The sequence below is a fragment of the Danio rerio genome, chromosome 17 (genome assembly GCF_049306965.1).
Source record: "Danio rerio strain Tuebingen ecotype United States chromosome 17, GRCz12tu, whole genome shotgun sequence".
Lineage (NCBI taxonomy): Eukaryota > Metazoa > Chordata > Actinopteri > Cypriniformes > Danionidae > Danio > Danio rerio.
In genome coordinates, this window is record NC_133192.1 from 56509136 (window position 1) to 56533585 (window position 24450).

General features: G+C 40.7%; 1 protein-coding gene across 1 annotated transcript in view; it reads right to left on the reverse strand.

The window, feature by feature from the left end:
* Positions 1 to 24450, reverse strand: part of si:ch211-235i11.4 — a 32982-nt gene continuing 8532 nt past the window's right edge. Inside the window, exons 4-9 of the mRNA XM_073927900.1 lie at positions 19300 to 20258; positions 15866 to 15980; positions 13945 to 14031; positions 12791 to 12838; positions 8484 to 9593; positions 1 to 1916 (exon numbers count right to left, since the gene is read on the reverse strand). Coding sequence (XP_073784001.1) covers positions 868 to 1916; positions 8484 to 9593; positions 12791 to 12838; positions 13945 to 14031; positions 15866 to 15980; positions 19300 to 20258 — 3368 coding nt within the window. The 3' untranslated portion in view covers positions 1 to 867. The remainder of the gene's footprint in view (positions 1917 to 8483; positions 9594 to 12790; positions 12839 to 13944; positions 14032 to 15865; positions 15981 to 19299; positions 20259 to 24450) is intronic.

Sequence of the window (24450 nt, forward strand, 5' to 3'; positions counted from 1 at the left end):
AACGAGTGTAAAAGTAAAGGTTTAATAAGCAGAGTAATAGCACAGATTTGCTTAAAACATTGCAAAGCACACAACATTATGTGTAACATATCAGAGTTCAAAAACAGGACAAATTGTTGGTGCTAGTCTTGCTGACCCATCTGTGACCAAGACAGCAAGTCTTTGTGACGTATCAAGAGCCACGGTATCCAGAGTAATTTCAGCAAACCACCATAAAGTAGGACCACATCCAACAGGAGTAACAGTGGACAACAAGAAAGCTGTCTGAAAGGGATGTCCGGCTTCTAACATTGACTATATAAAAAAAAATGAAGTAAAAAACACAGCTGCCCCACTCACTGCAGAATTAAATGTGCACCTCAACTCTCCTGCTTCCACCCAAATTGTTGATCAGGGTCAATGTACAGGGTCAATATATATGGCCGGGCTGCTATAGCCAAAACTTGGGTCACTCGTGACAAAGCCAAAACATTGGTACAAGAGGAAAAAATCTTGGGCTGTGGACAATGTGAAACATGTATTGTTCTCTGATGCATCCACCTTCACGGTCTTTCCCACATCTGGGAAAGGTAGGGTGTGGAGAAGCCACAAAAGAAAGCCTTGTTTCATGCCTAGAGTAAAGCATTGAGAGTGAATCAGTGATAGTTTGGGCAGCAATATCATGGCATTCCCTAGGCCCAATACTTGTGCTAGATGGGTGCATCACTGCCAAGTGCCACCGAATCATTCTGGAGGACCCAAGTAAGAACGCTGAGGAAAAACCATGGCAGACCTATCTAATTTCAGAGTGATTGTTCCCAAGAAAGTTTTCTGATATTCAGAGATGAAACACCCTCAGCACACGAGAAAAGTCTTGCTGCATTGATGTCATTTATTCAGCTTTTCTCCACTGTGGATTTTCATGTGCTTCTTAAGCGTAGACAAATGTGTGAAACTCTTTAGACACTGATCACATGTGTTCGGTTTCTCTCCAGTGTGACTCCTCTCATGTGTTTTTAGATATGCTAACCGAGTAAATCGATGGTTACAGTGTGAACACTTGTACGGCTTCTCTCCAGTGTGAACCAACTCATGTGTTCTTAGGTGTACTGACTGATTGAATTGCTTGTTGCAGTGTGAACACTTGTAAGGTTTCTCTCCGGTGTGAATCCTCTCATGTGTTTTCAGGTGTAACGGCTGACTGAATCTCTTGTCGCAGTGTGAACACTTGTACGGTTTCTCTCCAGTGTGAATCGTTTGATGTGCTTTCAGGCTTCCTGACTGACTGAATCTCTTCTTGCAGTGTGAACACTTGTATGGTTTCTCTCCAGTGTGAATCCTCTGGTGCACTTTCAATTCTGCAGCTGTAGTAAAAGTCTTCTCACACTCAAAGCACATATGCTCTCTCACACCAGTGTGGATCTTCTTATGTCGTCTTAAATTTGCCTGCTGTGTAAAACTCTTTCCACACTCAGAACAGTAATACGGTCTCTCCTTTGTATGAACTCTAAGATGGTCCTTCAGCTGTAAATCTCTCAAAAATGTTTTGCCGCATTGATCACATTTGTGTGGTCTCTCTCCATTGTGGACTATCACGTGCTTTTTAAGGTTTGATGATTGGCTAAAACTCTTCTGACACTGAGTACACGTGAATGGTTTCTTTCCAGTGTGAATCCTCATGTGTTGTTTAAGAGCTGATAATAGTCTGAAACTCGTCCCACACTGAGTGCAGGTTAAAGGTCTCTCTCCAGTGTGGATCATCATGTGTCTTTTAAGGTTTGATGAACTACCGAAACTCTTCCCACACTGAGTGCAGACGCAACAATTCATGCCTCTTCTGTTCTTAAAATTAACATCAGAAGTCTCTAAATTAGGTGTTTCTTCAGCTTGGACATGTTGTTTCTCCTCTTCACTCTTCTCATTCTCTTCAATTAGGTCTGAAATAAAAATAAAAGTTCAGTTTTTAGTAAGCCATAATCGCTGAGCAAATGTTGAAAACTGAAAAGACACTGAAAATAATGAGTACAACATATTGACGCACATTAATGTAAGGTGAATCAGATAATATTTAGTTTAGTATTATGTGGAAGTGGAAAATGTTTGGAACCACCAGGGGCCTCATGTATCAACGCTGCGTAAGCACAAAAACTTTGCGTACGCCAGGTTTCAGCCTCAGAATCGCTCACATTTTGATTTACTAACGATGAACTGAACGTGGGAATGTGCGCAGCTCCACGCCAGTTTTATGGCTGGCGTACGCACATTTTTTGTGCGTGTCTGTTTTATTTCCGTTGGCGACTCCTAGAGGCAGTTGTGTTAAATTGCTCTCTACAAAGTGTCTGAGCCTTGCAATGGCAGCTGTATGAGACGGGTTCATCTAGCAGGTATATAAGGTTTCCATACAATACAGTTGACCAGCCAAACATTAAAGCGCAATTTGCAGCGGTCGCCGGTTTTCCCAATATAATGGGAGCGATCTACTGCACGCACATTACTATAAAGACACTATCTGAAGATGAATTTGCATACGTGAGTCAGAAACATTTCCATTCAATAAATGTGCAAATAAAATATGATGCACAGACTTATTAATGATTCCTACTTGTCTTTCTCGTGATAGATAGTAGCAAAATCTGATATTTAGCGGGGGAAAAAAGAAGAAAGAGTTCATCAGACGCTGGATTCAAACCGAGTTCATGCTCGAACGTGTCAAAACATGATGACATGCGTTTTACGAGCTGTGCCACTGAGACTGCTAAGGGTGCTGCAACATTTTACACCTATATATCACACTATTTCTCTTGTAACTCTACAGTGCGATGTTCAGACTCAACTGTGTTAACCGCATCAGCTAAACTCTCCCACTCTATTTTTTTCTTTTGTTTTTTATTCCGGAGGACGAACTTGCAAATAACACAGTTTTCCTCCGGTCTACCTCCGAAAGCAGCACCTCCAGTTCACATTCTGTTCAAAGTTTCTCTTCTTGCTTGCTTTTGCCGTTGCTTTTTCGTTGGGTTTTGCCAAAGTAGAGTCATTAGCATATTCATACGGGGGAGGAGGCAGGGAGGGGTTTTGTGTTCGTGCATGTTGCGCTCAGTTTCACGTTCATTTGGATGTACAAAAGAATATGCGTGGATTTCGGCGTACGCAGTGTTTCATACATCTGAATTTTTTTTCTGTTTTCAATGTTTTAGTATGATTTCCACGCAAGTCTTCGTGCATGAGGTGCCAGGACTCTTCCTAGAGCTGGCCGGCCATCTAAGCTGAGTGATCAGGGGAGGAGGGCCTTAGTCAGGGAGGTGATCAATAACCCGATGGTCACTCTGTTTGAGCTCCAGCGTTCTTCTGTGGAGACGAGAACCTTACAGAAGCCCGTCTCATGGAGAACTTAAATCTTACCTCCCTGACTTGTCATTCCTCATTTCTGCTTCATATTGTTTAATGAAAATAAGTTTTGAAAAATAAAATTTTAGTTTTGTCAACTTGCAAAACTCACTCTGCGACACTTCTGCTTGAAATGCTGTAATGCAGGTTTCACAATGCATGAGCGCTGCATATTTTTTTTAACGTGCATTAACCGGGATTCACACCGGCAGCTGATCAGCGCATCAGCATCAAGCCAGGGCCGGATTACCATAAGGGCTTGATGGGGCTGAAGCCCCAGGGCCCATGGAAGAAGGCTGTAAATGTCTGTTTGTGTTATGCTTTCTCTCGTCGATAATGTGAAGTATTGCTTTCGGTTCGTTGCAGTTCAAAAACAGTGACGCCGGTGCTAAACTGGGGCTTGGACTGGCTGTAGCCCAATCAGAATATTGAATAGGACTAGTTAGTCACTTATAAGGGTTATCAGAGGACTTTATCTTCCCAGCACAGTCCCTTATTCAACATAAATCAAATAGCAGTATGTATCTCATGTAAAAACACTCGGTTATGTTTTACAGCAAATCAAATTGAACTAGTTGGAAATAAAACTTTTATGAATGTTTACTTTGCCCCTTTTATGAAATCTACAGTAATAATATGTAGCAATGAAATATTGGCGCTAAATAATTAACTCTAACCATTGAAAAATCCTGATGTGCAAACAAAATCTGTGGTGAAGAGTATTCATTAAATGATGACGCTTTGAAGTGATGCTAAAGAAAGCATTGATCTATATCAGGGGTCACCAAACTTGTTCCTGGAGGGCCGGTGTCCTGCAGATTTTAGCTCCAACCCTAATCAAACACACCTGAACACGCTAATCAAGGTCTTGCTAGGTGTACTTGAAACATCCAGGCAGGTGTGTTGAGGCAAGTTGTAGCTAAAACCCTGCAGGGACACCGGCCCTCCAGGACCGAGATTGGTGACCCCTGATCTATATCATTTGATTCTGTTCCTCTGTCCTCGCATTTTTTCTTTGTCCTTTGTTCATATCCGTAAAGGGTGGAGTTAAGATGTGAAGGAAAAACGCAAGGAAAGGATGCCCAAATTGCACCCCTGGAATTAAAGAGGTAAATTGAGAAAGCGCAGACAACAACAAATATTGGGCAAAAAGGTGAATACAGAAATTGACGAATCAAAATGGTGTAAAACATTTATTTATAATGCACTATTATACAACAGTCAAAATTAAACAACTAATAAAAATACAAATGCAAAAAAACAAGTATAACACAATAGAGTACCAATCAACAGTCCAATTTGAAAATATGGATTGACAGCTTCATGAAACTGGCTAATGTGAAAGCATTTCTAACAGAATATGGAGGAGCTTTCAACAAACCTGTCATATCACTGCTACATTTACGACACAAATAACTGTTTTTGCCTCAGTGTCTGTGTGCTTTCATTCTCTCCATCTCAGTTGCAGCAAGTTCAGTGTTTTTTAATAAGCAACTCTTATTTAATAAGTCTCAGTTCAGTGTATCCTACTTCAGACCAACAAAAAAAAATCAGGCTTCGCTGAAAGGATTGTTACGTCCTGTCCAGTCTACAGTTAGTAAGAACAGTGACAAAGCATAACTTAAATCAGGGGTCACCAATCCTGGTCCTGGAGGGCCGGTGTCCCTGCAGGGTTTAGCTCCAACTTGCCTCAACACACTTGCCTGGATGTTTCAAGTATACCTAGTAAGAGCTTGATTAGCTTGTTCAGGTGTGTTTGATTAGGGTTTGAGCAAAAATGTGCAGGACACCGGCCCTCCAGGAACAAGTTTGGTGACCACTGACTTAAATAATGAAATTATAGAATTTAGGGATTTCCCCTCTTCTGTCCCAGCTCACAGTAACCACAACAGGCTTTAACAAGAAATAACAATGTTTATTTTACAATTAAAGTTCTCGGAAGCTAATTTCTTCGGATGGGAATCCAGGTTGAAATAATAAACAAAATAGACCACTAACTTTCGCGGAAATAATATAACTTGCCTACTAAAACAAAGAACCCCAAATAAAATTACAGAAATCTTCCCTAAAAACCAGGAGAAAACTAATTAAATGGCAATTCTCAACCTACTGCTTCAGTATTCTCTAACAGAAATCTAGTTTAATAATAATACTAATAATAATAATTCATTACATTTATATAGCACTTTTCTGGGCACTCAAAGTGCTTTACACATAGTGGGGAATCTCCTCATACACCACCAGTGTGCAGCATCCACCTGGCTGATGTGACGGCAGCCATTTTGTGCCAGACTGCACACCACACACTAGCTATAAGTAAACCAAAACACTGGCACTAATAAAGTAAGGCGAGCAGTTTGAAAAAACTTTGTAAACTAAGGAGGTAAAAAAAAATACAATCTGACTCTGCCAGCCGGTAATAGGCAGGTGAAGAAGCAAGCCTAGCACAGTTTAAAAGGAAGCTTAATGAAATGGGTCAAACAACACCAATGCGATGTAGTCTGGGGCAGGAGATAGGAGATGATGGCGACAACAGCGACGACGGCTGAGCTTTGCGACCTCCACAAAACAGAAGGTCTGTTCTTTGTTCTTGTCCTCTTTTATACCCTCCCAATCACATATCAAATGATTCAAAACTGTATCTGTTGCGTTTATGATGGAGCGTGCTCTGAGTGAGAGAAAACCCCAGCGATTAGGCCGAAATTAAGCTGCTACACTCCTCACATACTCTGGTGTCAGATGAGTATTAAAAACCATCTGACGCATTAGTAGATGGAAATACAAAGCTACCCTCTGAAATCGCTATCTTAGTGACTTTGCAAAATACGATGGGACTATCGCAACTGGTCCACTTTTACAGGCACTCTGCCCTGCACCAACTGTGGGCCAGTGGCATACTTCCCCCCTCCTTTCTTCCTTCAGCACCAGCTAGGGAGTTAGGGATATACTCTTTATAAGGGTTGGTGGTTACAGCCGGTCATCAGATGGGCACCCCCCTTCCTCTTTGTTCCAACGATTTAAGCCCATGACAACTTGGGAGGGCTCGACAGCAGATCCAGCGTCCTGGACCAACTTCTACTGACCACCACCCAACTCTATGATATGTTTTGTTTTCCAACAGTTTGGCTTTTCCACCGAACCTCCCTTTGCAGCCAAATCCAGCGAGATGTTGCTTCCGCCTCTTCAGTGCCCTTTCCTATAAGCCGTTTCCTGGCCATTCCTTAAATTCCCAGCAGCCCAAGGGCTCTCCAGAGTGACTGCCCCGCAAACCCCCTACAACCCACCTCTACTGGTAAATTCCAGGCCCTCCATCCATTCTCCTGGCTTTCAAGTATAAGACTTTGATATTTCTTGAAAAAAATGGGGTCTTCACACCCGGAAAGCATTGTGGAGGTAACGGATTAGATTTGGAGCTGATATAAATTTGGGTATTAAAAGCATAAGTGTGATATCTCAGTCCAAATATGCTCATGATTTGCCTCAAATGAATCATGTGCAAGGGTGGGATAATGAAACTGAAAAACTGGCCAGTTACGTGTTGGAGGTTTTGACCAGCCTGGTGGCCAATCTTCATTGATTGCACATTCCACCAGTAAGGAGCTGAGTGTGAAGATTTGCTTAAAATATTGCAATCCATACAACAATATGCGTGACATATCAGAGTTCAAATACAAGACAAATTGATGGCGCAAGACTCGCTAGTGCATCTGTGACCAAGACAGCAAGTCCTTGTGATTATTAAGAGCCACGGTATCCAGAGTAATGTCAGCAAACCACCAAGAAGAAGAACCACATCCAACAGGACTAATTGTGGACCAAGAGGAAGCTGTCTGAAAGGGATGTCCGGCCTGCTAACATGGATTATTTAAAAAAAAACAAAATCACAATTGCCCAAAACACTGTATAATTAAATGTGCATCTCAACTCTCCTGTTTCCACCAAAACCGTTGGTCGGGAGCTCCACAGGGTCAATATAAATGGCCGGACTGCTATTGACCTTATTCTCCGCCGACGAGCGGGCGCTGCCACTTGAATCTTTTTGGCTCAAGACTTCCGGTCTCATTCACTTCCATTCATTTTTAGACATTAAAAACTGCTCATTTCGCTGCTTGATGTTGCAATTTGATATTTTCTTGTTATATTATGCTACTTGGTCTGTATAGTCATGCAAAAATTTGTTTGTAGAGCAAGTAGTTTGACCGTTTTCTGCCGTTTATTATTCCTAGTCATTTCTCCCATAGGCGACTGAATCGGAAGTTCTAAGACAATCGCGAAAACAGGCGCACTTCCGCATTTTAGAATAAGGTCAATAGACAAAACTTTGGTGACTCGTGCCAAAGTCAAACATTGTTGTCAATGGTGCCAGCAGCAAAAATCTTGGGCTGTGGACAATGTAAAACATGCATTGTTCTCCGATGCATCCATCTTCACTATCTTTCCCACAACTGAGAGTTACGATGTGGAGAAGCCGCAAAGAAGTGCATCACCCAGACCGTTCCATCCCCAGAGTGAAGCACAGGAGTGCATCAGTAATAGTTTGATTAGCAATATCATGGCATTATCTAAGCCCCATTCGTGTGCTAGATGGGTGCATCACTGCCAAACCATTCTGAAGGACCATTTGCACCCAATGTTTCAAACTCTGTAACCAGAAGGCAGTGTTATGTATCAAGATGATAATGCACCAATACACACAGCAAGACTGGTGACAAAGTGGTTTGATGAACATGAAAGTGAAGTTGAACATCCCTCATGGCCTGCCAGTCCCCAGATCTAAATTGAGCCACTTTAGTGTGTTTTGGAGGAGCGAGTCAGGAAACTTTTTTTCTTCACCAACATCAAGTAGTGACCTGGCAACTATTCTGCAAGACGAATGGCTCACAATCCCTCTGGCCACTGTGCAGGACTTAGTATCTGTCATTTCCAAGAGCATACTAAAAATCATTGCGGTCTAAAACCAGGCATTGCAGATTGATTATCGAATAACTGTAGATACTAAACAGTATGGAACCTAAGATAGAAACCTGAGGAACGCAATGGCAGACCTGTCTAATTTCAGAGTGATTGTTTTCCCAAAAAAATCAAAGTCTTCTGATATTCAGACGTGCATTGATATCATGTTTTCCACTTTTCTCCACTGTGGATTTTCATGTGTCTCTTAAGCTGTAACCAACGTGTGAAACTCTTCAGACACTGATCACATGTGTACGGCTTCTCTCCAGTGTGAATCCTCTCATGTGTTTTCATGTTTCCTAAATCCCTGAATGTTTTGTTGCAGTGTGAACACTTGTAAGGTTTTTCTCCAGTGTGAATCATCTCATGCAACTTCAGGGTTGCTAACCGACTAAATTGATTGTTGCAGTGTGAACATTTGTAAGGTTTCTCTCCGGTGTGAATCATTTGATGCGTTTTCAGGCCTCCAAACTGACGGAATCTTTTGTTGCAGTGTGAACACTTGTACGGTTTCTCTCCAGTGTGAATCCTCTGGTGCAGTTTCAAATTCTGAGCTGTAGCAAAAGTCTTCTCACACTCAAAGCACATATGCTCTTTCACAGCGGTGTGGATCTTTTGATGATGTCTCAAATTTGACATCCCTGTAAAACTCTTTCCACACTCAGAACAGGAATACGGTTTCTCCTTTGTATGAATTCTATGATGGTCCTTCAGCTCTGCAGCTCTCAAAAATGATTTGCCGCATTGATCACATTTGTGTTTTCTCTCTCTAATGTGGATCAGCATGTGCAGATTAAGAGCTGATGATTGTCTAAAACTCCTCCCACACTCAGTGCAGGTGAAAGGTTTCACTCCAGTGTGAATCCTCATGTGCTTACTGAGACATGATGATTGTCTGAAACTCTTCCCACACTGAGTGCAGGTGAAGGGTTTCTCTCCAGTGTGGATCCTCATGTGTTTATTAAGGTATGATAATTGTCTAAAACAATTCCCACACTGAGTGCAGATGAACGGTTTCTCTTCGGTGTGAACCCTCATGTGTTTATTAAGGTATGAATATTGAGTGAAACTCTTCCCACACCGAGTACAAGTGAAGGGTTTCTCTCCAGTGTGGGTCTTCATGTGTCTTTTAAGGTTTAATGACTGACTGAAACTCTTCCCACACTGAGTGCAGACGCAACAATTCTGGTCTCTTAAGTCCTTAAAATCAATATCAGTAGTTTCCGCTTTGACATGTTGTTTCTCCTCTTCACTCTCCTCACTCTCTTTAATTAGGTCTGAAATAAAGGTAAACAAAAAAGATCAGTCATGAATGCTGAGCAAAGGTTGAAAACTTAAAAGATACATTGACGCACATAAATTGGGATGCAGCAGTTCTTTGAAAATGATTTCTGTAGTGACAAGTTGCGAAAGCAGTAAGCCGGTGCAAGAGGACCTGCTGTAAACCTCTATTAATTATATTATTTATTAAATGACCCATTAAATTGTTTTTTTATTAACTTCTACCCCTAATCCTAACCCATCCCTCCCCAGAATGGGTGAGTGATTCCCTCTCAAGCTGGGCTTGGGTGAAAGCCCAGGAAGTCTATTTTCATAGGCCCCTGGCAGCTGAAACGAAGCCCAGAAAGAGTGACTGATTTGGGCATGAAAGAAAGGCCCTGGAAGTCCTATCAAGGGGTCTTTATAAAACCAAGCTGCCCCAGAAAGAGTTACCGATTTCTGCTAATTACGGCAACCATTTCGGGTATGGACTAAGGCCCTGGAAGGTCCCATCCAGGGGTCTTTAGGAAGCCAAGCTGCCCCAGAACAAGTGACCGATTCCTAAATGTGGCAGCCGTTTTGGGAATGGAAGGCCCCAGCAGTCCTCTCCAGGGGTCTTTAGAAAACCAAGCTGCCCCCAAGGCAGCAAGCTACAAGCTGGGCATGGAAGAGGGGGCCTCTGGACCCGGGGGATGGTGGGTTTTTCTGGAATGAAGTAGGTGGATGATGGGTCTAGAAAGTTATGCAAAACTGGCAATGCTTAAAGTTCCTGCTTCAGTCGTTCATCCGGGGGGATTGAAGCACCAGGCCTTAGGTGTCAGGACGTCCTGCACCTGGAAGTTTTACCATGGAAGAAGGGCTCTGGAAGGTCCCATCCGGGGGGCTTTAGGAAACCAAGCTGCACGAGAAAGAGTGAACGATTCCGGCAAAGTGTGGTGGCCATTTTTGGCATGGAAAAAGGGCCCTGGAAGGTCCCCTGCAGGGGCCATTAGGAAGCTAAGCTGCCCCAGAAAGAGTGAATGGTTCCCACTAAATGTGGTAGCCCATATGAGCATAGAAAAAATGCCCTGGAAGGTCCCATCTAGGGGCCTTTAGGAAGCCAAGCTGCCCCAGAAAGAGTGATGGGTTCCTGCAAAATGTGGCGGCCCATTTAAGCATTGAAGAAGAGCCCTGGATAGTCACATCCAGGGGCCTTTAGGAAGCCAAGCTGTTCCCAGGGCAGCAAGCTCTAAGTAACTGGGTCCTTCTAGAGGGCCCTTTCAAAGCATAAGTACAGCCAGGTGATGGTGGGTCATTTTGGCATGACGTAGGGGCTTTAGGGTGAGGTCTAGAAAGCTGTGCAAAACCAGCAATGCATAAATTTCCTGCTTTGGTTGTTCATCCAGAGAGCCCCAGAGCGGCAGACTGCCTGTCGAGTGCCACTCATTCCGGCTTAAGTGTCGGAACATACGGTGCCTGGAGGTATGTGCTCTGACCCCAAATTTCTCTGATCTCTCATCAAGTTTTTGGCGAAGCTAGTTTAGTCCTGCCAGGCAATCCTCACTGTTCGATTGGAACTTGTGAGACACCCAGGGGGAGGCCCTCGCCCAGGTTCCCCGCTAATGTGGTGGCCTCTACGGGGCAAGCTTGGTTTCTCCCCTGCCTTGGGCGTTCTTTTAAGGGAAAAGAACACAAACCCCCTTCACATAAAACCCTGTCCCATACTTCAAGAGAATCTAGATGGCCCATCTATCTCAGCCTCGTATACCTTGGGCTTGATCCCCGTTCGCTCTCGGCTCGCCCATCCTCACCCGATGTGGGTGGGCGGGCTAGTAGAGTCTCGGAAAGGTAGGCATGTAATGATAATTGTTTTCAAGGTTTGGAAAAGTCAACATTTTAAAACTGCCAAATTTGTATGTAACACCATTCCTACGAAGTAGGAACACCATTCCTACGAGGTACGAGTAAGATTTTTTATTAACTTTTTTTATTTAGGACAACAGTATCTCCAGCAGAAAAGATATCCAAAGATGCTGTTTTTAATTGGAAAGAAATCAGTGTTTTGAAAACTAAAGACAGCAGAAGTCAATGATTCATTTGAATTATTCAGCCTGGTATGTTTACTGCTTCAAAATATTTAAAATCTTTCACAAAATAAAATATATTGGTTCGAAGGGGAATAAAAAAGAACTTATTTCAAGCAGTAATCACAATACCGTGAAATTTGATATTTTTATAAAAGGTTATCATACCGTCAGAATCTTATACCGGCCCATGCCTACTGGGGGGTAAAATAAAGAGGGGTGTGTGCGGTCTGGCTGGCCACATCCCAGCTGATCTCTGAAACATAACCAGAAAAGGGTAGGTCGACTGATTCCCGGCCTGGTTCAGTCCTGCCAGGTGCACACTCACACTGAGCGATTGGAACTTGTGACAAAAAGCTGAGCAAAGCCCCACACGGCTGGCACAGTGAAGCTGCCTAAACGGTGCATTTGATGGTTATGGTTCCTTTGAAATCAAAAGTCGGTCTTTGGGACATCCATGGTTCCTTTTGCTGTTACAAAAGTTGTAACAGCAAAAGCCTTCTCTCTGTTGGTTAAACTCGGTGGGAAGGATCGGACGTAACATCCTAGGGGCGCTGGGTGTCTTCCCCTTGTTTTGGCTTGCTTCACAGGGCGTATGGGTCTCTTGCTGCCCAAACATTTGCCAGAACATATACAGCCGGCTCTCTACACACCTGTCAATGGTTCACAAGGTTGCAAACTCGGAGGAGAAAAGGCTTCAGCTCTCGCTGACTTCTGGCCGTGTGGATATGCAGAAGATGCTATGCCTGATTTCTAGCTGCCGGAGGACACTGGCCCAGCTAGACTGGCACCTGAATATGCACACCAAGATTTTTGCCTCAGCCCAGAAGGACGCCATGGGAAAAGCGAAATGCAAAAGGATAGCCTAGGAACTGTAGTGGCTGTAGTCAACTCGCCCAGCGTTCCTTTTGGTCTTGCGACTTGCATTTAAATTCAAACAATTATATACAATTTAATTTTTAATAATTTAATATAAACAACTAGTTTAATATATAGTACTCTATAGTTATCAACCTTTGTACAGTCTACTTAAAGTTAGGTTAAGCTTTGTGGTGGGCACAATATTTGGTATAATTAGATTGTTGATGTATTTGTTATATTATACTTGTATATTTGTTATCATTATTGAAAAATCAGTGATAAACACCAACCTTCAGTCTTCAGTTCTTCAGTCTCTTCCTGTTTAATTCTGCAGGGTTCTGGAAATTAATAAGAGATAATAATTTATTTTCAGTTCACATTTTCATTATTAGTCACAAGCTTACGAGACGAGTTGGCCACAGAATAGATTATATCTTCATCCTCTTGCTAATGCAGATGTTGGACTGAAGCAGCTAATGTTCATTTAAACTGAGGAAGGGCAGAGGGTTGCTGAAGAACTACGGAGAGATTTCAGCTGCTGTCTGGGCTTTCACTGCCGAACTACACATCCCTTTCTTTTTTCCCTTCAATTCATTTTATTACACATAACTTAATTTGTAAACTAATGTAATTTGTTTTCATTGCATATATGAATGTCTTTGGTTGTCACCAACATCCAGTGAAAATTTCAAGTCAACAGCACCTTTAGAAATGTTATCTGAAAAAAATGGTGACGTGTTCAATACTTATTTGACGTGCATCTGTGTTTATTTCACACGTTACTTATTAGATATTTATTAATTCTTTCCCAGTGATAGGTTGCAGCTGGACGGGCATCTGCTGTGTAAAACATATGCTGGATAAGTTGGAGGATCCTTGCGCTGTGGCGACCCTAGATTAATAAAGGGACTAAGCCAAAAAGAGGATGAATGAATGAATTATTAATTCTCAAATTATTTTCCATTTAATTCTATTTTAATTATTGGTGACACTTTACAATAAGGTTCATTAGTTAATGCATTTACTAACATGAACTAATCATGAACAACACATGTACAGCATTTATTAATCATAATTGAACATTTACTAATGCATCATTAACATTCAAGTCCATGCTTGTTAACATTAGTTAATGCACCATGAGTTAACATGAACTAACAATGAACAACTTAATTTTCATTAACTAACTTCTATCAACATGTATAAATACTGTAGTAAATGTATTGTTCATTGTTTTTTCATGTTAGTAAATGCATTACTTAACATTAACTAATGAACCTTATTGTAAAGTGTGACCTAATTATTAAGTAAAATAAGTTATATAGCCTTAATATTGGCCCACCTACTTTCCAAGGTATCATATATTGGCAAACAATCCATATCGAAACTTTCATCATTATTGTTCTTCAGCCTCATTGTTGAAGAATCAGCAATAAACACCAACCTATTAGTTCTTCAGCCTCTTCCTGTTTAATTCTGCAGGGTTCTGGATCACTCATGTTCTCTCCGTCCTTCAATAAACTCTGCAGATTTCACTTCTTCCTGATGGGAATATTCCAGTATTTATAGCAGAGGAGACGGAGCTTCACTGAAGGAGGAGCAGATCTGCCAAAACTAAACAAAATGTAAAAAATGTTACACACAGTTGCAGGTAAAAGTATGTGAGCCCTTTGGGATTGCTTGGATTTTGGCATCATTTCACTGAATATGTGTTCTGATCTTCATCTAAGTCACAACAATGCAAAGCTTAAGCTAATAGCACACAACCATAATCTTTCATTGAACAAGTGGTTCAACAGTTCTAAAGTTGACTATTGGGGTGATAAATTAAAAAGGCGCTACTTTAGATTATCTTACATTAAATGCTGTGAACACAATGAGAAACCACATATTTAAAATCAGCAGCAGTAGAATGTTACGATTAGTCAATGTTGTGGTTTTCAGCGAATGCTAATAACGTTACATTTGTTCACTGAGCAGTGAAAGTTTCTACCCGTTTCAAAAAGAAATATTTGTTGTTCATTTACTATTTATAATTTTGATATTTCAGCTAATTCTGATGCTTAATATCCCATTGTCAGCATGTTTATGTCAATATCATAATGCAAGAATAATAGGAGAACAACACTTGTTTTGATTTTTGTTTGAATTTGGGATATTTAGAGAAGTATTGAGGTAAAGTTGGTTTTATATTAACACAATCAGCATTTCTCCTTAATGTCATTTCAGAAAAAAATTCTAAATAACGTTTGTGAAATCATATTGGCAGCCAACGACTATCTATGTACTACAACATTGTTCACAGTCAAATAAATAGTGCTAATGTTGTTTTGATTCTTACATGCGATTATTTTATGATTTATTTCAGGCTTAATATTCAATGTACCACGGGAAAAAACTTAAAGGCAGCATGTCACAAGTTATCAGTGAACAAATAGGCAAATAAAAAATCTACTTTACCTCAACACCCAACAACAGTTCCTTCATTTGTAATAGATGTTATCTGTACAAAGAGAAATACAGGGTGGGCCATTTATATGGATACACCGTAATAAACTTATTGGGAATTTCACAAGAAAAACATTGGTGTGCTAGGTTTTAAACGTAACTTTACTCTTTCAAAAGTTATTTACAAGCCCCCTCACATATACTAAGTTGGTTTTATATTCGCACATTCACTAATATAAAAGTGTTTATACTGTTTTCCATGTTACTTTGATTATTCGATAAAATTTGCAATGAATACTTTTCTGAAATGATATTATTAAGGGGAATGTCTGAAAATCCGAATATAAAACCAACTTTACTTCTATGAGACTGCTGAATGAACGAATAGAAGTAAAGTTGGTTTTATATTCGGATTTTCAGACATTCCCCTTAATAATAACATTTCAGAAAAGTATTCAATGCAAATTTTAAATAGGGAAATCATATTAGCAGCCAATGACTATCAAAGTAACGTTACAGCATTGTTCACAGTCAAATAAACAGTGTTAATGTTGTTTTCAAGGCACACTTGCATGCTAATTCCGATCGAATATTCAAAGTAACATAGTAAACAATATATAGACTGCTAAATGAACGAATATAAAACCAACTTTACCTCTGTAATCAAACTTACATGTGATTTCAGACTGGATATTCAAAGTTCTGTGGTAAAAACACAGGGAGATTTCACAAGTTCGTTCACTGAACCAATATAAACCAACTTTACCTCATTTAAATCTGGCGGCAGTTTAATAACGGTCGGCACTGATTAGCGCTCACTTCAGTACAATAATCAACAATAACTACATAATCAACAAGAGCACAACTCAAGGACAATACAAAAAGCACGATTAAACAATACAGCAGTATCGTCTCACTTCTCTCAGCCAGTCTGTTTTCCTCATCTTCGGGTTTATTGACGACTTGCAATTCAACGTTTAGGTGCCTATCGCCACCTCCTGTGCTGGAGTGTGAATGGATTTCGATGGAAGCCTGAGGATACAGAGGTAAAACTGCAGTAGAACAGCAGTATATTGAAGGATAACTGCTGTAAAAATTAATTGCAACTGTAAAATTGAAATATAATAAAACAGTTCAATTACAATACAATAAAGTTTAACAGCGATACATCTTGCAATACATTAAAGTGTACTGAAGTAAAAAGATGTAAATGCATATTTACTGCACTGGCGTTGTGCTGCTGTATACGTAATATATACGTCTAACATGATGTGGTAAGCAGCCTACTGTAGTACTGCACTTGCTCTGAGGGATTTGTTCTTCATCAACTTCCAACAGTATTTTGTTCTTGTTTTCAGATGCTTTTTGAAATCGTAATCTTCTAAATCGAGTTTAAAGAGTTTATTTGCAAAAACTGATAATGTTTTCATGATTATTACATGTTTTTATGTTGTTATTAACAATAAAATCTTTTTAATAATGTATAAGTATTATTCTTATGTACAGAAGTACAATGGCAAAAAACACTAGGGCTGTTTCTCAATATGCGTAGTTAAACACTGCGGACCCGGCACAGGGCCCGGGATTTCATCTACTTTCACTTTAAGATTTAAAGGGCTAGCATTGCACCAGAACCCCGTAAGTGGTTTCATTTGAAAGTGTAGAATCTATATTTTATGCACACATGCATCACTTTGGTTTTTATTCTACTGTACAAAAGTTATTTACACTTAAATACACAGTATTTTGGATACCCGAGCTGGGTATTGGACATTTGTTTATATTCATGGTTCATATATGACACATGTACAAGTTCTAGCTCAAATGAAAGCTCTTGCCGGTGCTCATACGGTTCTAGCATTCTTTTTACTGAATTATATTCACATATCAAACAGTTGCTGAATGAATCGCCGTGTTTCCATGGCGCAGAAGTGAAAACAATACATTCATGATCAATAAGCAGCCCCAGATAGCACAGACAGCTGTCATCTCTTACCTTATGCTGTGCGCTTCACGGCCATTCTCCTTTGTTTTTGAGCTGATGTGCATAAGTAATCCTTTTATATGTCTGGCGTGGTCCAAACACAGTGAATTATGTTTGATCAAACAAAAGAATAGTGAAATATGAACACAATGATCGCTCCCTGTGGCTTGTACAGCACCTCTCATCAGTTGGAATACAGTAACTTTTGCATAGATTATGGTGGAGACATTTTTCTTTTTTCCTATGATTACAGACATGTGCAGGAACCACCTAAATTAATTACAGCACGCTAGACCTCACAGAACCTAAAAGGTGCACTTTCAAATTTGAGTTCATAAAAAACAAAATACAAAAAGCGCCTCTTTTTTTAGGTGTTTATTATAACACAGACAACATATACAGATATTTTAAACACTTTCAATAGTGTTTTATGAAAATTCAAAGGGTTTTCTTTAAAATGATACCAAGTTTTTGTGTTTACTCCTCTGCATGTGGATTTGGGAAGCTTTTAAATTTGGGTAGGCAAAATCCAGGTGGAAATCCCAAAATAGCAGCAGAGTTTAACTAGTTAAGCGATATTGCATCCTTGTGTAACATCAACATCGACCACCAAACTTAAGTTAAACTCAAGACCGCAAGAACAGAGGACGCGTAAAAGAACCCAGATGCATTCTTGATACTGATGATGCATCGATGCAGTCTTCGACAGTACTCTTTCTATCTATCTATCTATCTATCTATCTATCTATCTATCTATCTATCTATCTATCTATCTATCTATCTATCTATCTATCTATCTAGATAGATAGATAGACAGACAGACTATATTCAACTTTAGACAACAAAGGAAGCATGGAAACCAAACATGAAGTGGCATACATTTTCAAAAATTTGACATGGACTGTGAAGTTTTGATTATGTTTCTCTTTGCTTTTGTACAGATATAGACGATGTTGTGCAGGAGTTAAGATGTACAACTTGTTAAATATAAAGATGGTGGTTAATTCAAATAAGACACCCGGCACACTGGATATCGAACCATCTTCCAAGGACAATGCTGATCATGAGTGAAAGTCATGCACTGCTCAGGGAATTGGGCAGGTAAGTGCATCTTTTTTTGGATTTTTGTGGTCTGAGAAGTCTTTGATTGCCTGGATGGCATGCCTTTTAAAAATGTATTTCACCACAAATCAGAAGTTGGAAAGGTATTGAAAACAAAAAAGTATTTCTAAATTTACTTTGACTTGTATTTCACTGCATTTTCATTGTTTTGTCTGGTCAACTCTATTTCATTTGTAAATATACATCCTTTCCTGTCATTCCAGACCAGCAATACATTTACAAAAAAGGAGCAGTTTAGGGCTAGTAATCAGGTAAATTGGTTAAATAAGGACATGGTTTGAAATTGAATCAGGTGATTGCAATTATGATTTGGTACAAAAGCAGCATCCCAGAAAGGTCAAGTCCTTTAGAAGCAGAGATGGGTCGAGGTTTGCCAGTTTGTCAACAAGTGCGTGAGAAAATTATTGAAATGTATAAAAACTATGTTCCTCAGAAAAAGAGAGGAAGACATTCGTATATTTCACCTTCAACAGGGCAGAACATCATTAAAAGATTTAAATAATCTGGAGGAATTTTGTTGCGTAAAGGTCAAGGGTGCAAGCCTAAGCTGAACTACCATGACCTCAGATCTCTCAGCTGACACTCCATCAAGAATATTCATTCATCTATATCTATAAGGGATAAAACCACATGGGCTCAGGACTACTCTGGCAAACCTTTATACTGTGCCAAAAGGAAGCCCTATGTTAACAGTGTCCAGAAGTACCTTCAACTTTTCTGGGCTCGTAGGCATCTTGGATGGACCATCACACAGTGGAATTGTGTACTATGGTCGGATGAATCTGTATTTCAGGTATGTTTAGGGAGAAATGGACGCAGTGTGCTTATCCAGACTATTGCCAGCAACAAGTCCAAAAACCAGGGTCTGTCATAGTATGAGGTTGTGTCAGAGGCACTTCTGGCCTAATAACACCCCTTTGGGGTGTTTTGGAGGAGCGAGTCAGTTGTTTTCCTCCATCAGCATCACGTAGTGACATGGCCACTATTCTGCAAAAAGAATGGCTCAAAATCCCTCTGGCCACAGTGCAGGACTTGAATCGGTCATTCCCAAGACTACCAGATGCTGCATTAGTTGCCAAAGAGGCCCTACACCTTATTGAAAAATTATTGTGGTCTAAAACCAGGCATTGCAGATTCATTGTCCAACCCCTGTAGATACTAAACAGCATGCGATCTAAACGTTTCTGATATTCAGACAGTAAACACTCTTAGCACACGAGAAAATGTTTTGCTGCATTGACGTCATGTTTGCTGCTTTGCTCCGCTGTGGATTTTCATGTGTTTCTTAAGCTGAAACAAACGTGTGAAACTCTTCGGACACTGATCACATGTGTACGGTTTCTCTCCAGTGTGAGTCCTCTCATGTCTTTTCATGCTTCCTGACTCACTGAATCTCTTGTTACAGTGTGAACACTTGTAAGGTTTCTCTCCAGTGTGAATCCTCTCGTGGTGTTTCAAATTTTGAGCTGTAGTAAAACTCTTCTCACACTCTAAGCATATATGCTCTCTCACACCAGTGTGGATCTTCTTATGTTTTCTTAAATTTGCCCACTGTGCAAAACTCTTTCCACACTCAGAACAGGAATACGGTTTCTCCTTTGTATGAACTCTGAGATGGTCCATCAGCTGTGAAGCTCTAAAAAAAGTTTTGCCACATTTATCACATTTGTGCGTTTTCTCCGCAGTGTGGATCAGCATGTGCAGATTAAAAGATGATGCTTGTCTGAAACTCTTCCCACACTGAGTACATGTGAAAGGTTTCTCTCCAGTGTGGATCCTCATGTGTGTTTTAAGGGATGTTATCAGTCTGAAAATCCTCCCACACTGAGTGCAGGTAAACGGTTTCTCTCCAGTGTGGATCCTCATGTGATTATTAAGAGATGATAAATGTCTGAAACTCTTCCCACACTGAGTGCAGATGAACGGTTTCTCTCCAGTGTGAATCCTGATGTGTCCTTTAAGGTTTGATAACTGACTGAAACTCTTCCCACACTGAGTGCAGGTGAACGGTTTCTCTCCAGTGTGGATCCTCATGTGTCTATTAAGAGCTGATAATTTTCTGAAACTCTTCCCACACTGAGTGCAGACACAATTCGGGCTTGTTCTGTTCATCAAATAAACATCGGTAGTCTCTAAATTAGGTATATTTTCAGCTTTGACATGTTGTTTCTCCTCTTCACTCTCTTCATTCTCTTTAATTAGGTCTGAAATAAAGGTAAAATGAAGTTCAGTTTTTAGTAAGTCATAAACGCTGAGCAAATGTTGAAGAATGAAAAGACACTGAAAACTACAGCCCGAAATATTGACACTCATCGATGTAAAATAAACGTTAATCCAATTTTTTATCTAGTGGTTGACCGATATTCTTCTCCCACTCCGTCATTCAGTCAGTTCTGTCTAATACAAAATAATAACCAGACAGAACTGTTCAATCGGAGTAATTAAAGTGTGTACAACAGAATTATAACAAACGCTTTAATTAGTAATTAAGGCACGCAAGACTTTCTCGTTTGCCATCTGCTTTCAGCAAATTTGCATAAATCAATAAAACAAATGTTTGAATCATTAATGGACATTTCTTCTCAGAAACCGTGAAAAAATACACAGGATGTTTGTAATGCACAACTATTTTAAAAGATGTGTAAGAGAGAAAGCTGTTGTTGACACATCTGTCAGATGAGATTCGTATGCATGAGGAACGTTAGTCATAAAGACCGAGTCCAGCAAAGCCTTCTCTGTGGCTGACACTGAACCTGATGTGCACCTTTCAAAAAAAATGTAACTGCAATGACCCATAACATAAGCTCTGTGATTGGTCAGTTTTTAGCATCGATAAGTGTGGCCAGGGCTCAGAGCTCTGGGATAGAGGGACTGTTGGAAAGAGTCTAACAAGTGTTAAGTCCTGTAGAGCATGTGGGGGTGCACAGGGGGTTGGCCTGTTGGCTAGAGCCTCTGCCCTCAAAGGCTGAGCATTGCCGATCCTCCGCCATGTCTTACTATAGTTGTAAAACGTGATATTAAATTAATCTTTTGAATCTATCAGGTAACGTGTTACAGCGTCAGTACACTGCTTCAATCTGTCACTATCACACTTGTACTTAGTAATTTTTGTGAAAACCTCAGATACTATTGGTTGGATTGCACATTCCACCAGTAAGAGCAGAGTGTGAAGATTTAATCAGCAGGGTAATATCAAACACTTGCTTAAAGTATTGCACCGCACAAAACGTTATGGTGACACATCAGTGTTCAAAAACAAGACATATTGTTGGGGGGAGTCTCGCTAGCGTACTGTGACCTGGGGTCCGTATTATTGCTTTAAAAAAAAAGTCACATATTGTGCATTTCTATTATCATACACAATTTGTACTAAAGCAATCTAAAAAGTTCATATCAATAAGTTTTCTCTTTGCACCACCAGGTGGCAATCTTTGTACTTTCATTTCGAGGGTGCAGATTGCATAAGTTTTATTAATATGTAAACTTTATTTATTTTATTAATAACTATAACTTTATATATATAGTTAACAAATATGTACCATTTTCCCAAGTGTATATAACTACTACTGTAAGAAAATATCAGAATTCAGAACATACTTTCTGTATTATCTTTGCTTGAACTGAGCCGATCTAATCCTGTTTATATGAATTGAACCTGCTCCCGATCAGGTTTGAGCTAGCAGAATTGTTGCTATGACAACAACTCTCGGATCAGCTTTGAAGAACGAAACGATCCTGGATCGTGTCAAATCGTCAATATCCAAATCCAGCTAACCGAGTAATCCACGTATGAAGAACGGACCCCAGGACAACAAGCCTTTGTGATCTATCTAGAGCTGCAGTATCCAGAGTAATGTCAGTAAACCAGCATGAAGGACAAACCACATCCAGGGGTAACTTGTAGATGCAAGAGGAAGCTGCCTAAAAGGATGTCCAGGTGCTAACTTGGATTGTATCCAAAAAAACAAAACCCACAGTTGCCCAATTTAGAGCAGAATTAAACATGCACCTCAACTCTGTTTTCTTTAGAACTGTTGGTCAGGATCTCCACAGGGTCAATATACATGGCCGGGCTGCTATAGCCCAACTTTTGGTCACTTGGCCAATGCCAAACATCAGTTTCAATAATGGCAGCAGCAAAAATCTTGTGTGAAACATGCATTGCTCTCAGATGAACCCATCTTTCCTACATCTGGGAGAGTTACAGTGTGGAGAGGCCGCAAAGAAGCGGAGTGAAGTAGTGAAGCATGGGGATGTATTAGTGTTGGTTTGGGCTGCCATACAATGGCATTCCCTTAGCTCAAATCAAATCAAATCAGGCCTTTATTTGTCACATACACTTTTGTATAGTGAAATGGAACCCCCCTGACCATACACAAACATCACAATTTTCAGGGGAGACAGGACACAGGAGGTAGCATTCAGAAACGAAGTAAGATACATCTGGACAGTTAGGCAAAAAAAAAAAAAAAAGAAAAAACACCCCCTCAGCTTGCCCTTGATTAGAGCAAAGTGAGAAAAGGGAGAAAAATAGCCCTATATTAGCATAAGCACATCGGCAAGACACAGCATTGACACAGGGGATGGGAACTGGGGATATGGAAAAACAATCCAATGCGTGCGGGCATCCAACTGGTCCAGCAGCCATGCAAGGCGCAAGTCACAGTCCCGCCCAGGCCTCTCGTAGGTGAAAGCACACAAAGGCGTTTGGATGGGAATCGGTGGTGAATGTTTATCTGTAGATATGTTTATGTGTATATGTGAGCGCAGAAGCAGGTGTCCTTGGCAGGGTTTAGGAATTTCAAAGCCTCTCCTTATCTTGTTATCCCAGGGAACCAGACTTGTTTACTTCCAGCCAAGGCCGACTGGCAGGAGTAAGAAGAGAGACGAAAAAAAAGACAGGAAGATACTTTAGGTCAATATCTGCCAATTTCACAGATATTTAATGTCCATCACTGGCCAAAATTTGTTGCAGAGTCGCTAATTTCACCTTGATGGTTCCCAATTTGCGGTCAAGGATCATAGTCTGATTTCCGACCCTACCCATCAGTGTTTCAATCAAGCCGGCCAGCCTGGTGGGGTTTTGAGCAGCACTGACCGCTTTTATCAGTTTCCGATACCCCAGGGCCCTGCATAAGCTCTTCAGCAGAAACCCTGTTATCAAAGTTCAGAATCGGTAGATATCTTCAAATTCCTCCAGAGACAGAGCAGCTAAACACAGGACTCTCCATTTCTCCCACCCGTCCATCACGTATCCAGCTGCGAACGTCCCCGCAGGACAACTGGGCTCCCTGGAGCCCAGGCTTCTTGTCGAGAAGATGGTGTCAATTGCATTCAGAGACCAGTTGATCAAATCCATAATACATTTTTCGTTTAGATAGCAGGACACGGAGAGCCTCAGAGATAGAATAAGACAAGAGGTGCTAGCAAGGAGAGATATGGAACGGAGCGGGAGGAAGTGCGACCGCCTTCGCCGAGAGCCAAAGGAAGAAGTACTTTTGCTCAATACGTGTGCTAACTAGGTGTGTCACTGCCAAGGACTACCAAACCATTCTGGAGGACTATGAGCACCCAATGTTTCAAACACTGTATCCTGAAGGCGGTGTCATGTATCAGGATAACAATGCACCAATACACACAGCAAGACTGGCGCCAGAGTGGTTAGATGAACATGAAAGTGAAGTTGAACATCTTCAATGGCCTGTCACCATAACTATATACCATTATTATTATTGAACCACATTAGGGTGTTTTGGAGGAGCGAGTGAGGAAATGTTTTCCTCCACCAGCACACATTGACCTGGCCACTATTCTGCAAGAAGAATGGTTCAAAATCCCTCTGGCCACTGTGCCGGACTTGTATCTTTCATTCCCAAGACTAACTAATGCTGCATTGGTTGCTAAAGAGGCCCTACACCATTTATTATGGCCTAAAACCAGGTGTTGCAGATTCATTGTCCAAACCCTGTAGATACTAAACAGCATGGGATCTAAGTTGGATCACTGAGGCCCCGTTTACACTAATGCGTTTTCGTCTTAAAACGCATAAGTTTTGCTACGGTTATGCCATCCATCCACACTACACTGGAGTTCTCGAGCGACAAAAATGGAGCGTTTTGTAAACACTGGATTAGCCATTTTCATTCTAAAACACTGCTGCTCCGTCTTAGTGTGGATGAAGAAAAACGGAGACATCTGATAACGGAGGCGGGGCTGCTGAGATTCGCTACCTGATTGGGGATTTTGTGTCATTGCGTATCCTTCCCTTATTTGTCAAGCCCCTATCACATGACTATAACACATGGCTTTAACGCTACCGGAAAACAGTACTGTAAACAACAACATGGACACAGAAATGGGAGCGTTGTTTGCACTATTGTCTGTTTTAGGCGCCAT